A 15,677-nucleotide genomic window follows, 5' to 3' on the forward strand; every position below is an offset into this window, starting at 1 on the left:
ATTCATAAACCATAGGTTTGGGTAGTAGACGAGTGCTAGAAAATATTTAAATAAGATTTTTTTGTGTGTGTGACTTATTCTAATAATGATTATAATCCTACTGATGCTGTTCACTTATTTTGTGAACAGGTTTGTCAGTGTATAGGACAGAGTTACGTGTAGTATTCTTGTTCTGTTAGGGTTAGAATTCTTTCCAACAAAGCAATGACAGAGTACCCTCAGATAGTACCCTCAGATGGAACTAGTTATTTTCTTTTTGGAGCATGTGTTCCTCTCTCTTTAAAGAACAGAAAGAAATGCAGCAACCAGATATGGCATCTTTCTTTGTATGGACTTGTACTGTATTTTCAGAAAATTAAGGAGGTGCATGTCAGTGTTTTAACAGGCAGGCATTTTTGTATACTTTTCTATGAATGTGATTGTGCAGAGGATGGTCAATGAACTCTGGTTGCAAATAATGCAGGGAATACTACAGGGAATATAATACACAATTTGTGTGATGCCTTACCAACGAGTTGTAAACAAGTGAGGAAGAAACAAGCAAGTGGGAGAAATTTTGTAGTATATATACTTTACTGCTGCTTGAAGTGAGGAAGAGTAAATAAAAACTTTGCCAAGTGATCATGAATTCTCTACCGAACTTACAATTTAATGTTATTTTATTTTAGAGATAGAGTGATTGGTCTGATGATGACAGCTTGTGATTTGTGTTCTGTAACAAAGTTGTGGCCAGTTACCAGACTGACAGCCAATGATATATATGCGGAGTTCTGGGCTGAGGTATGCATGTTTCTTTTGTTTACTCTCTTTATAAATGGAAGTATCCAGGAAGAAAAAAACAACCATAAGTATTTTTGAATCGGTATCTTAGTGTGCTTGTTTTAAAGAGTGTTCATTGGTGCATGCACGTGTTTTGTTGTTTACTCTGAAGCTATTTAAAGAGCTGAGTTAGCTTCCTAATTTTCCGGCAGCATTTTTTCTCTCTGTTAAAGATGAATTTAGAAAGTATGTCCTAACATGAAGTGACCATAAAGTGACCAAGCAACAGAACACAGAAGAAAATCTGTAAGGTTTTTTGGGTCACTAACTGCAGTTTTGTGAAGGATCTATTTGTATTCTAGAAATCCAAAATATGAAACCAGCTTCCAAGGTCAGCTGCCTTGAAACACACTTACAAAGCTGTAGTATGAGTCCAGGAAATTCTAAAGCAAATGTGACAAACCTTAAAATTGTTCTGATCTGACCATTTGAATCTTCTTTGTGAGCCAACTCAACAACTGGGTCTCAGAGAGAGCTGATTTTTTAATACACTGAAAGTTACTCCACAGATAAGAGGTACTGAGAATTGAAACAAGGCATTGAGCTGTGCTAATGTAATCATGTTTATGAATAAATATGCAATCTCTCATGTGTCTTATGCTGAGGAGTAAATGTTCTAATCGTTTAATTTTTAAAGTGCAAGTGACTACCTCAGGGGTAAGGAATAAGTTCTGACAGTGTTGTGTAGAGTTGAATGATGCAGTTTTAGAAGATAGCTGTATTTTCAGAACTACTATTGCACATGTGTATCATAAAGTGTTGTTCTTTTCTGTTATGTGCCCTCTGGAAGTCTTCAGAATTCAGTGGGCTTATTCCTGTTTTACACAGGTGTAAAATGGAAATCAGGCCCACAGAGTTGATGTGGCATGCATATAGTGTGGAGATGTTGTCCTGCCTGTTGCATGTTCATTATGAAATTCAAGATGTGCATGGCTTGTGGGTGTTTTTTGTATTCACGTGTTCTTGTTCTGTTAATTATGAACAGCTCTGACTACAATAAAATACTTGAAAAATGCAGACTTTATAAGCTCAAAGATCTAGTTTTCAAAAATCTCAGCACTGGAAAGTGAGTGTTCTTATGAATGATGTAACGGAGGTACAATGTTGATGTACCTCACTGATTACATATTCAACTTTTTTGCTTACAAGTAAAAAGACTTTTTAATGCAAATCTTGTAAACTCAGTGGAGAAGGAAGGATCAAAGCAATTTTTCCTACTCAGCAATAGTAAAGGTGGAACTATGGACATAATTGAGCCTGCCCAGACTTCAACCTGTTTTGTAATCCAAGGATGAGTTAATAAAGGTGGATCTTGTTATATTGATACTTAATGGAGCAAATGTAAATTAGAAGTTATTGACAGAAACTGAATTCTGTATTTGGTGTTTTACTGAATCCTCCTTAAGAAGAGGTTAATTGATACATGGCAGAAGTTGGATATGTTGTGATCCAGTCAGGATGGCTGACAAATCCAGCCACAGGTCTAAATGCTTCTGGAAATTGGAAAGCTGGAGACAAATATAGAGAAAAACCTGGGAAAGCTAAACCAGTAGAAAGTTTTAGGTTGTGTTTCACTGCAGAAATTGTTATTTAATTGGGAAGAAATGTGAACTCTAGAAAAGTGTATTTGACTAGATTGAATGGTTATGTTACAGTTCTAAAAGTGGGATAGAATGTTGCTTCTAATTATTACTCGAGTTCATAATCTTAATATATTGAATGATATATTCAGAGCATTTTTATATTATTTCTTCTTTGTGTAATCATTAACTAAAACAATAACTGCAGGAGAGGTTGCAGCAATTTTGTGGTATGTCACACTGATCTTTTTTCATTGAACAAAGCCCAGTATAGCTGGTGTTTTCAGCTAAGATCTACCTACCTGATATCGTTCAGCATGAAGCTTTCCCACAGTGCTACAACTCAAGCAAAATAATATGTTTGCTGATCAATTATATAGGATTACAAGCTTGTATAAGATTTGTCTGCTGTGATTTTTTTTTTGTGAGATATGAGACACTAGGCAGTTGTTAAACCCTTTCTGCAGTATTTTTTTGAGAGACCTATAAGCCACTTATTATAGCTGTACTGTGAGTATGATACAAACTTCTTTGCTTAAAATTTCAACTTAACTTTCCGATCATTATCGTAACTATGAGGATAAAAGCAGTATTTTTTACAACAGTGTATCATATATGTTCGCACATACTGAACATGAGAAAACACTTGTGTTTCTAGTTCATGCATCCCATCTAAACGTAATACTTTTTTACTGTGGGGGTGGTCGACCAGTGGCACAGGTTGCCCAGAGACGTTGTGGAGTCTCCATCATTGGGGTTAGTCAAAACCTGACTGGATCACTTGCTGTAGCTGATCCTGCTGGGGTAGGTGTGTGGGATGGACTGGATGATCCCAAGAGGTCCCTTCCAACCCAAATCATTCTGTGATACCTTTTTCTTTCAAGGTGTAACGGTGAACATAAATCTGAGCTTTGTTCAGTTTTGGCATAATCAGTCAGAGGCTGGACAGCTTCCTCAAAGCTCTGACTTCAAGTGTTTCTCAGGCACTTGATATTATGTTAATCAAAGAGCTTAAAATCATATGACGCTAGATGGTTTAGTGCTGAGGTTTGGTTGGTTCAGTGTTGAGACTATGGTAGCTGCAGACAGTCCCAGATCAATCAATTGCAGTACTTCAAATGGAAAAAAATTACATATTATTTACTGGGGCACATACAAAATTTGCTTACAGTTCCTAAATAAAAATCCACTGAATTTCTGTGCTTGGAATTGTTACAGGCATCTTTTTTTTTCAGCTGAGGAAGGAAGCCTTGCCTTTTGTTTCTTTCAACAGTAAAATGTCTAACAGGGACTAGATTCACTAATTCTAGCCTCTCTGGACTAGATTCACTAATTCTAGCCTCTCTAACTACTTGGTGAAAGAAATATGTGATATGAGAGAATAGTACAGACACCAATTCAAAAATAGCTTCCTGGTTACATCTCTTGTTGGTTAATTGAGCAGGATCGTAGTTAATAGGTGATGTTGAGGCCAAATATACAAGAGGGAATTGAATTCCAGAAGCCCCCATCTTTTCTACACTCAAGGTAGCTGCAAGGCAGTCAAACAGAAGGATGCTCTGCTCAGACCAGAATCAATTTATTATATTGCAAATTTCTCTTTAAGTAAAAGGGCCAAAATTCTCCTTTGGAAGGGCACATTGGCACTTGAAATGTGGCTTGATAAAAACTAATGAGAAAGATGTAATAAATTGTCTTCTGAAGATGCCTTCACTAACTGTAGCAGAAACACAGATTTAGGGAACATCCCGAGCTTTCAGATAGCTAAACCTCTGTGAGCTGAATCTCACATTAAAGGACACAGATAAGCAAATGATGTATGAGCAGTTATCCTGCATAAATTTTCTCCCTAACTAAGGTGTATTGGGTCTGGCTGGGATGGAATTGACTTTCCCCATAGCAGCCCTCATAGTGCTGGCACTGGGTCTATTGGACATGGGGGAAGCTTCTGGCATCTTCTCACAGAAGTCATCCCTGTAGTCTCCCTGCTACCAAAACCTCACCATGCAAATCCAATACATAAGTTTGAAGATCACATTGACTTTGGAATCTCAGACATAAGGAGTAGCCAAAACCAACCATTGCTACAGCTATAGTTGCCTTTATAACCTCAAGAATAAACATCCGTAGTGTTTTGACCATGCAGTTGAGGCATAAGACTTGGAAAACCTCAATTTGTTACAGAAAATAGCCAGCTACTTATGAATTTTTAGTGAGTAATTGTGTTCAGGCCCAGTATAGTGCTCAGAAATGTGTTTTGCCTGCTCTGCTAGTAATGGGTGAAATGTAAGGAGACAGTTTTCTCTTGTACATAACATATATCTGGTCTTTGGGTATACAGCATCTTTCCCATTCTCTTATGAATGTAGAGAGATAATGTACTAAAAGAAAAGAAGGCGTTTTGACAGGCAGCTTTTTCAAAGAAGTGTGGTCAAAAAGACTGGATTGTTGACAAAGAGGGCACATTGTAAATTCATGTTTTACTCAGCTTTTCTTTGGATGGGTGAGTTGTGTTCTACTGGTCATTGTATTATAGTCCTTTAAACAGGTAATGTTTTGAAAGATGAGACTAGCTATGAATAGAAAACAATAGAATGAACTGATTTCTTTGGTTTTATTCTTCCAGTTGCTTTTTATTATGGACATGCCCTTGGAAACAAGGAAGATGTCTGTGCATCATCTCAAAAACTTTCAGGATCTGCTATTTACATTACCATTTAGGTGACTGTATAAAATGAGCCCCTCCTTAGGTGGTTTTCTGAGATTGCCTTAGACTGGTACCACACATTATTTTAAATTCTGGATTTTTAGATTGACATACAATAGAAGATGGAAATTAATTTAGATCTCAGTAGTCTTGATTTTTATTTTCCTAATCTCTCTCTCTGCTTTTCTCCAGGGTGATGAAATGAAGAAAACGGGTATTCAACCTATTCCTATGATGGACAGAGACAAGAAAGATGAAGTCCCTCAGGGACAGGTATGAACTCTCTCTGTAAAATGATACATGTTTTATAGTGTCAATAAAACATGTATCAAAAAAACATTTTATATATTAGTGAATATTTCATTTGATGTTAGGGTATGTGGTCTGCTGAATTCTTTCTATGTTTTGCATGCAAAACTTAATTTTTTTAAGTAGCAGTGGAAAACTTGTTTTTAAAGACATTACTTAAATGACAATGTGCTCTTTGCTGTTGTCACTTGTTCCATTCTTTGTACTCATAACTCTAGCTAAAACCACAATCACCAACAATTTTGAGAAGTGTCAATAACACTTTTCCAACTTAGTAACTGGTTGCTTCAGCCCTTAGCTAAAAGGTTTCACTGTTCTATCCTGAACACAAAATGAACTTCATCGCCTGTTCCTGGTTAAAATATCCAGGTTCAGATTTCAAAATATTTGTAATTTTAGACCAATACTTCTTCATCAGTTTTTTGAATAACTACAAACACTGCTTTTTGACATTCCTAAAAACAAAGAATGTGAAGAGTTTCTTGAGGATAAGCAATAACCGGTATATTTCTAAGAGCCTCAGTTGTCTGTTTCTCAGAGTCTTTGGGTACTGATTTCCCTGTGCACAAATGTGCAGAAATGACTGCTTTTTTTATGCTTTCCCTAGGGAAAATAGGTATTTTGTAAACATAAATTTGAGAGAAAAAAAGGTCTTTGAACTAACTTTTTTGGGTAAACGAAAAAAGTAGCTTGTCCTTTGATTATCTGAGCAGAGAAAAAGAAATTTAAATTGCCCATTGTCCATTCATATACATATATATATGTATAGGGTGGGGGTTTTTTTTAATTTCAGTCGCCTCTGATGCTTTAATTGTCAGTTGTTAAGCACTCTCAAAGCATTTAATGAACTCTGAAATTAATAATATTTAAAATAAATTAGAAATGACAAAGCATCACAAAATCACTGTATATTAATTAGTTGGTAAGCAAGACTGTGGAAATTTTAATATTCTGACACTTTACTCCATATGCTCTATCATATTTTAGCATAAAAACTATTACCCTTATTGTAAGGAATTTAGCAGTTAATTTACTAAATTTGTGTGTTTAGTATAAGACCAAAAAGAGAAGAAACATTTTTCTGCATTTGGTTTATTTTTCCACACACTATATTAGTTATCTTTGAACATCTTGAAAAGTGCACAGTATTATAGTACGTAGGCATCTTGGCATTTGTGAAAGAATTGTTAATGGGCTGAAAGCACAGCTCTAAGAAATAAGCTATTTTCTTCCTCTTTAAAACGCAGTAAGTATTGTTCCAGGTACCGTCTTCATCAGGTTCTTTTTTTACTTTGTGCTCCGTTTCATGCTTCTTCATAGTGTAAGAGTAAAATATTAGAGCAAAATAGGATGTTAAAAGTCAACTTCAGTAGTATAGTTGTAGCTGCAGTATCTTACAACAATGTTACAGCAAAATGTGAGATTTAGGACATACATAATTCTGTAAGACAACCATTCCTATATTTATGTAGAGACTGAAGAATTTAATAAAGCATTATCATGCATTTCCGTGGGCTGTAACAAAAAGCATTAATGAGTATTTTTTATGTGGATTTTAATTAAAGCTTTAATACCTTATTTAAATGACAATGATGTTTAGGAAATGAGGATTTGTATAAACATGTAATCTCTGAAAAAAACTACTTCTGCCTCAAGTACTCATCTTTGATGAGAACAGCTTGTACTTGGCTCTTCCTCTCACTGGGGTGGCTGGATCATTTGGTCTCTGTTGTGCTTTAGTCCCTTTGCGGCACAATTCATGTAAGGTCTCTGAGTTTGGTGTCTTCCTACTGTGGAGCCTGCACTGAAGATTTGGTCCTGACTCAGCAAGGATCCCATCACCCTCTTTTCTGCCCCTCCTTTTGGAACCTGTGAAGAAAATAGAAATGCCAAAACTATGCAGTGACCTGAAAGCCCTTTTGATAAACAAGTCAAGCCAGCCTGAGTAATGAAGGGAGAGAGAAGGAACAGTTCATGTGCTTCAGGCATTTAAAGCTTATCCCAGAAATACAGTTTTCAGGTTGAAAATAAGATTTACCATCATTATCATCATTAAAGGTAGAGCTCTAAGGTACAGCTCTTAAAGCTAGCAGTATGTTTAGGATGCACGGTTTGAAGAGACAGGAACAATTTATTTCAGAAACAAAAGATATTCTCTAGTTCCTCCTTCTTATGCATTTTAGGATATACATACACTGCCTTTCCTGCCGTGGCGTCAATAGATTGCTCATATCTGAGTGAACTCTAGGCTTTCTGTCTAGCCACAGCAACATAAAAATTAGTCTGGAATAATTTATTCAGATAACCTAAATGTTTTACAAAAGGGATTTGTGTGAGTTTGCTCTGGTCAGAAATGGAAACTGTTGTGAAGGGCTGGTATTAGTTAGCTTGGCTTTATTCAAAACCTAAATCCATTGAGCCTTTTAGGGTTTTTCTTCCTTGATTGATGTGCATTTTAACCTAAAAGCTTCCAGGACCTTAAAGGACACATTTTATTTTAAATACCAGAGTTCCAAAGAGAAGGTCGTTCAGAATATATTGCAGATTAACTTAGTTTGGTTGAAATCCTTTGTGTTTTGCAATGGCAATGCACTTCTCATTGAGCCAGAAAGTCTACAGTGTGACTGTACCTATGGTCCAATTTTAATTTTTGATAGATGTGGAGTAATCTGCTATTTTCCAGTGAAACAAAATATTCCCCCTTAAGAGCAAACAAACAAGAAAGAAAAACACAAGAAAAAACACGTAGGAAGAAAACAATGCACTATGCAAAATAGCAAACTTTTTGTTGATAAGCAGACATCACAGCTGTGTGCAGCCTTGCCTTCTCACCAGCTGCAGTTCCTTTCTATCAGTTACACCATGATTACTTCAACTCAGACTGTTGGGTTCTCAGGTCAGAAAATGTATCTCATTTTTTTAAAGTACAGAATGGACTTGGTTACATAGCAGTATGGGAGGAATCTCTATATTGAAGAAGGTGAGGACAAGAGTTGCCCTTTAATTTCTGAATATGAGCCAATGTTTAGACTGTTAAAAGGAGACTTATTATCAAATGCTTTGGTCACAGTACAATACATGGTATTTCACTAAAAGGCATTTAAAAACTCTGCCCAAAGAAAGGGATCATAGTGCACTACTGTAACTATCATGAGAGTCTGGGATAAATGAGTGATGTTATAATGGATCTGAATTTAAGCTGTCATCCTTGCTAATGTGTAAGTAGCATTTTCTAAAAATTCCCTCATGTCATGACAGTTCAGCTGTGAAATGGTAGCTGTCATAGGCCCCTAAGCCTGTATGAATCAGATATCATTAAAAAGGTGCTCAATTGATGTTCTCTAAATAGATTTATATGATAATGGTAAAAATATATCACTGAACTGTGTATATGAAAAGAAAATGCAAACCAATTATTGATCACAGTGCACACCTTTTAGAAACTTTCCAAAGGTGCAAAGCCCCTAGCATCTCAAGTAAATTGAGCTATGGAATATATACTCTGTAGAACATCAGAACAATCCAGCGTCTGACTGTATTTTAGCAATGCTGCACAACTTTCCTTTTAAAAAAAAAAAAAATTTCATTACAAGAATAATGTTTGTAGAAATGGCTCTGCCATCTGCACCTACTTCCTGCCACTACTGACACCAAAAAGCCAGAGAGATCCTAAGCAAATCAGTTGAATCAATTGAATAATAAAAGGTCCTGTAGAAAATCCTATCTGAAGCAGCCATATTAGTCATGAAAGAGAGGCATGTTAGCAACTTGTAATTGCTGGAGACTTCATTCTTAGTGCTTCATTTTAAAGTATTCAGATATTAAGAGGAGATGCAGAAGTAAGAAGTACTAACATAGGTAGTAGTAAAGTAAGTAGTCAACAGCTTTGAGCTAGTTGGCTGTTAACTTCAGTGTTGTAGTTTGGCAACATTTAACTGGTTTTTTTCATTGTTGTTTTTCATAGATCGGGTTCTACAATGCTGTAGCCATCCCATGTTACACCACACTTGCACAGATCTTTCCTCCAACTGGGCCACTACTTCGAGCATGCAGGTGAGTAAATGTGCAAGTTTTTGCATAGTATGTGGCTTGGTTAAAGAAAAAGCAAACATGCTTTGCAAGTTTGTCTGGAAATACAGACTTTTAATTTTAGAATTTGCATGCAGTTAAACAGGGATAAGCATCTTGCATTAATCTGTGCAGAAACCCACAGGCAATAACTACTGGCTGGGACTATCCAACTCAGATCTACAGACACAGCTGATTAAAATGCGTTTGATGCCAAAGGCATTTAAAGGGAAACAGGTTCAGTGCTTATGTATCCCTATCTAGGTTGGTTCAGTGCAATTTCCCTGTCTGTCCTTTTTACTTCAATGTCGTTCTCACAACTAAGATTGGCTAGAATTTGAAACAATTAAGAAAATGTGATTTTGGCATGTGGTTTTATTTCATGTCAGAACATGTTTATTAAAAAGCAGAAAAAGAAAGACCCCCAGAATATTCAGTTATTGGGAGCATAAGGGCAGTACCACTGGGATGTGGGAGAGGCAAATGTAACTTGGTCCTATCAATCAGTTGGGATGTAGATTGAGATCTTCTGGAGGAGAGTCAAGGGTCCTTAACCAATTGTCTGCTTCTACCATGGAATGATGGTGGATCTCTTTGTAGGTAGTTCTGTCCAATAATTATATCCTGAACCTTAGCAATCTTTCCTGGCAGAACTTATTGAAACCAGTATGCTTTATGAAAATGTTCCAGTTTCAGGTAAATCAATATTCTCTAAGAAGTTGGTTCATAAAATGCCGGCAATCTTTAGTCACATCCAGGGAAGAGAGGCCTGTTTTTCTATGCTCTTACTAGCACCTCTTAATCTTTTTTTTCCTCTTGTGGTCCTTAAATTCTAGCTTGCATTGAACTTTTTCTTTGTCCTGTATGGCAGATCTACCTACTCTGTCACTTTCCTGGTCTTGTAGGCCAAATGATGTGTGTGAAGTAACAGGAGGATGCCCGCTGTATACAAAACATCGTGAAATTTAATGTAGTAGTTAGGAAAATAATTTCATTCGCACCCAAATACTATTTCATGTAGCTATGAGAAGAATACATAGGTCTGTACCAGTGGGAAAGAGGACTATCTTACAAAAAACAGTGAATACCTATCTAGGGGCCATCATTAATAGTCAGCTGCCTCTAAGGTCCTGCTGCTGGGCATGGCTGTGCAACCCTTAGGTGGATGTGGAGGGAATATTAAGTAGGATTAGAGACTATACCTCTGTAGTTATTACATTAATGGGGCTACAGCTGCAATCCTGTTTAGCGTCTGCGCTTTAGAAGAGTAGATAAAGATACTAGCAAATAAGAGAAGATTAAGAAAGAGCTTAAAGAATGTTTTGAGATCTTAGTAGTGAGAGACTAAAATGCCTGACAGGATGTATTTAGTTTATCCAAGAGACTTTATGAAAATTTGTAACAGTCTCCATAGTATGTTTTCTGATTAGACAAAGCTTATTAATTTAGCAGGTAAAGACTACCTGAAGCCCAAAGGTTCAACCAAGGAATATGGTGAATGTCTTTTTTAGCATTTAGAATAATATCAGTTGAAGATCTTAAACCAAGGCTAGATATACTTTTTAAAAGAAAGAGGTAAAAGGGATACAGGTCTGAGGCATAGTTACTGTAATGAAATTGCCAAGGCCTGTCTTTTCCAGACAGTCAGGCTAGGTGATCCTTATAGTAGAGTCTTTTGTCCTTAAAAGCTATGAAAGTAACAATGTCTGGTAAATAATAGGCAGTAATTTGTTATCCTAAATTGAGTAATGTGGAAATATTCATAAGTGCATATTTTAGTGGTTCCATCCAGTTACAATATAGCATTAGACTCTTCTCTAGTTTCAAAATGCTGTAGAGTGTGTTACTGTCATAATGGTATCAAAGTCCAAATCCTGTTTTGGAATTTGGAGTTACAGTATGGGGTAGGAATGTGTACTCCCTGAGACGTGTTGGCCTAATATATATGTGTTGGTAGTTTGATTATAGATAATTTAATAATGTGTACTCTGACAAATAAAGAAGATTTGCTTTCAGTGTGAAGTCAGAGAACATGAAGTAAACTACAGAACTCCTTGTAATCCTTTCAGTCTTTAAAAGGTCATGAGTCATCCAACTGCTTTACTGAAAGGTAGTCTGAGATCTTGGAAGTTTTCTAACTTCTCTCTCTTTGCAATCATTGCTTGAAGGCGTGTTGCTTCAGCTGTATTGATGGCTGAAAGCTAAACGGTCAGTTATTCAATCCATGTAACTGGAACACAGATCGTGCTTTGCGTAACCATGTTTCCAGTCAGAAGGAGTTTTATGCTGTTTACATGGACTAAACAGCATCAACTATAAAACCCACCATTAGAAATGCAGTAATGCTTGTCGTGAGTGTTTCCAGTTACTTGTTTCTACTCAAGCTAACCAATATTGTCAAACTGCTTTATATATGTGAAAATTCTTGTTTCCTTTGTGTTACTTTTTTGTCAATATCTGGGTGTACTTTTACTCCCCAAATCAGTATCTATATGCTTTTAACATGAAAATGTCTTGCAGAGTCTGTAGGATTAATAAAGTAACCTCAGCGCTGGATGTCAGGAAAGTTCTGTTACTAGCACAATCAAATGGGTTTGTATTTACTGTAGAACCATTTGCATAAGCCTGCCAGTACCTTTGGTAAGGAGTTAGCATTGTTATTCCACTTAGTGGGAACTGAGGCTGAGAGAGGCTAGGTTGAGTGCTTAAGACTGCACGGCATCTTTTTCGGGAGCAGGGTTCTGGGAAGACCCGTATCTTTTGATTTGTAGATACATGGATATCCAAATGAGGCTTATTTGCCGAAGTGGCTTGTAATACTTGATGATCCGTCTTTCACTACTCAGCTGAGGAGATTTAAGGTTCAATTGTAGGATATCAAACACCCACATACATATGTGTTCTAGATGAAAGGTTCTCCATGCTTCTGAAGATCAAGCACGAACATCTTTTCAGGAGTGGGTTTCTCTGCAAAAGGTGTGATATCTGAAGTAAAAGCAATCAGACCCCTGGCAGAGGTTATATGAGCTTTTTCTATTCTAGAAGTTATGTTTGTTGTTTGGAATTCCAATTATAGTTATAATACTGATACTTCTGAAAGCTGCACTGGCACAATCTCCAGACTGGGCACAGCTCCCCACCCTGCTCTGGTGTATTCCTTAATTTAGATTGCACTGATGCAGAACTGGGGCATAGATGTGTGGATGGGGATTAAGATCTCCATAAGACTAAAGAGCTTCCTGAAAATCCACACCCTGGCATAAAAGCTTCTGAGGAGCAGTTTGATAGTTTTAGCTTAGCGTTAAAATTACCCTCTGCTGTCTGAGGGGGTTGAGGAGGAAGTGTTGAGAGTTCAGACTTGAAGATGTAGCGTAGGTGATCAAGAATACAGACCTAACTTCAACTCCCCAGTTACTAAAATGTATGTTATTGCAGGGTTTAGGTTACTCCGGAGTGTTTCAAATAGCTGATTTTGCACTACACTTTTTTTCCTTTATTTTTGATGGGTAACTGTTATTCAGTGTGATGAGAGGAATACAGCCTCGTTGCTGTTTGGTATTGCCTCAGCTGCTGACTGAACCAATTTTGATATCACCCCTTCACCAGCAGTGCTTGTTCTTGGAACACAGCATTTAAGCTGCCGTGTCCTTGAGTTGTTTGGAACACAGACACCAGCTGCAAATAATAGCAGCAGAAGCAGCCAAAGCAGCATGTCAGCATCAAGGTTCTTATTTTGAGAGCCTCTGGGCATTTATTCCAGACACTTAGGAGCCAGGGCTTCATTGGGAGCACAAAGGCAAATGAATCGTATTATCTGCATCTTTGAAAAAAAAAAGTATCAGTCACTTATTTCTCTGAGGTAAGGTACCAGCTAAGAATCTAGAAGGTTTTCTTGTCCAGTAATTTTATTCCACATTTTTAAAAACTCTCTTGTCGTTCTGTGTAGATCAAAACTACCAGCCACCTGTGTTACAGTGTTCAGAATAAGTCCTACGTGTGTTTTGTAGTCCACGTACTCAGTAGGCCTACTAAAGTGGCAAATCTATGATAGTATATTTATTTTGAGGATGAGGTGAAGTGATTTTTTTTTTTTTCCTTTATTTCAGACTGAATAATTTTAAACAATATTCCATGTGCTTTCAGGTCTCTCAATTCTGGCTGAAACGGATATGATTTAAAATAGTTTGGCTGCAATTCTCCTCATTACTTCCCTCATTAGTTTCAGGAAAGGGACCTAGAAATAGTGGCAGTTCAGTTTTTCTGATCCTTAGTGCCTGACTGTATTAGCTGAGATTGAGCGCCATATGAACACTGGCTTCGTGACTTCCAGTTGGCCTGGAGCACTGGCAGAGCAGGTTTCCATCTGCCTGCAGAAAATGGTGTAGGTGTTCCCCTAGAGGGCACCAGCTTTCTTCGGTAGACTCCATCAGATCCTGCCTTCCCCCATCCCCAGAAAATGCAATATTTTCTCTTCTTACCTGTTCACTGTGCTTTCAGCTCATTATTTGCTGTTTTGTCAACTGTTTCAGCAAAGCTGTGACATAAAAATCAGAAGAGTTCTGCCACATAAATTCTGATGTAAGACGATAATATGACACATAGCATATAAGACCTTGGTGCTTTTACCATCCTGTTTGCTTACTGAAGACATCTAAGAACTGTTGCTTTAGTAACTAGGTGTCTGATAGTATGAAATTGAAGCAGTTGAGCTTGCTGTCTTTCTCTCTGAAGACTGAATGCTAAATTTGGCCATAGTTTCTAAGTATGCTCCGCCATTGGGTATCATCAATATAGACTTCCAAGTCACTGGAGTGGTACTAGTGTACAGCAAGTGAGATTATGGGTCTGTACTCCCTTCAGATCATTAGAACATTACCAGCTTAATTTATCATCATGTTATGGCTTGTGAACCAAAATTTGGACCTGGGGGTTGGCCAGGCTATGAGTCACTAAAAAAAATTTCTGTCTCGAGGAAGGGGTACTCTTTAAATGTAGTAGATTGACAGTATGATCATCACATTAGTAGCTGCAAGTTGATACTGTGGTGTTGGCATGCAACATTTTATACACTGTCAGGCAGCCTGTGTGCAGGGGTTTCAGAAGGATTAATGCGCTTTTGTGGTTTCCAGTGAAGGAAGTTTCCTGGCAAAAGTCCTGATCTCTGTGGTAGTTTTGAAAATGGCCAAAGTATGCTGTCGTAAAATCCCCAAAGTCTAAAGTCACAAAGGCTGCTTGCCTCCAGACTGCTGTTTCAGAGTCTGGTGCAGACATGTGTCTTTTGGGTCACAGCTGGGTTTTCTCTGCAGTCATGAGGGCTAGAAATTTGTAATGCAAGCAGGTGGTAGCCTCTAGCTCCAGGGCTCATTCTGGGGAAGGTGTGCTGTAACCAACATGTATATGAGCCATACAGAATTACAGGAAGGGATAACTGAAGGTAAATGATGAAATAATGTAAAGATGATAAAAGCTTGATGACATACAGGTACTTATATACGGCATAAAGCAACATCTCAAAGTATAGTACAGCAGACAGTATTGTTAGGAAGAAATTCTAGTAAACTTCTGAAAAGTGCTTTACTACTTTGACTTTTTTGCTTCTCCAGGGACAATCTCAACCAATGGGAGAAAGTAACAAGAGGTGAGGAAGCCTCTATATGGATTCCTTCCCAGTCCCTTGCTCCTGGGACCTCAGATTCACTTCCTGTGAAGATCGATGACTGAACAGCAGCAACAGATTGCTTTAACCTGAAAAGCATCCCATCTTGTTTTGGGGGTTGTTTTTTGTTTTGTTTTGTTTCTATTTGGGGGGGGAGGGGGGAGAAGGAAAAAGAAAAGCTCCAAAATGCTAACTAAGAAGCAGATCTGCCTAGGAAGGTAACACCTGTGGAGTTACCTCAGCTAAATGACTCTGGCAGCCAGTCTCCTGACCTACACCAGTGACACAGCGTGAACAGAGGGAAAACGACAACCCAGATGTTTTGGAATCAGCTATCAAAAGAGAACTTACAACTTGTGAATATAAAAGACTGGCCTTATCTCATGGGCTATATTGCTGAGGCCTTAATTTAAAACTGATGGGGGGGGGGGGGGGGGGATCTTAGGGGGTACTTCTAAATTGTATCTTTCTAGTAAGGGTTTCAATGGTACTTTTATTATACCGTACTGTGGCTGGCTTTAACACCAGTGTCACTTGG

At 37.6% G+C, this 15,677-nt stretch overlaps 1 protein-coding gene across 1 annotated transcript in view; it reads left to right on the forward strand.

Annotated features, from left to right (window-relative positions):
- PDE10A (phosphodiesterase 10A) overlaps window positions 1–15,204 on the forward strand; it is a 197,001-nt gene extending 181,797 nt beyond the window's left edge. The window contains exons 19-22 of the mRNA XM_075707658.1: window positions 669–780; window positions 5,299–5,379; window positions 9,380–9,468; window positions 15,087–15,204. Coding sequence (XP_075563773.1) covers window positions 669–780; window positions 5,299–5,379; window positions 9,380–9,468; window positions 15,087–15,204 — 400 coding nt within the window. The remainder of the gene's footprint in view (window positions 1–668; window positions 781–5,298; window positions 5,380–9,379; window positions 9,469–15,086) is intronic.
- The last annotated feature ends 473 nt before the right edge of the window (window positions 15,205–15,677 follow it).

The sequence above is a fragment of the Pelecanus crispus genome, chromosome 3 (genome assembly GCF_030463565.1).
Source record: "Pelecanus crispus isolate bPelCri1 chromosome 3, bPelCri1.pri, whole genome shotgun sequence".
NCBI classification, from domain to species: domain Eukaryota; kingdom Metazoa; phylum Chordata; class Aves; order Pelecaniformes; family Pelecanidae; genus Pelecanus; species Pelecanus crispus.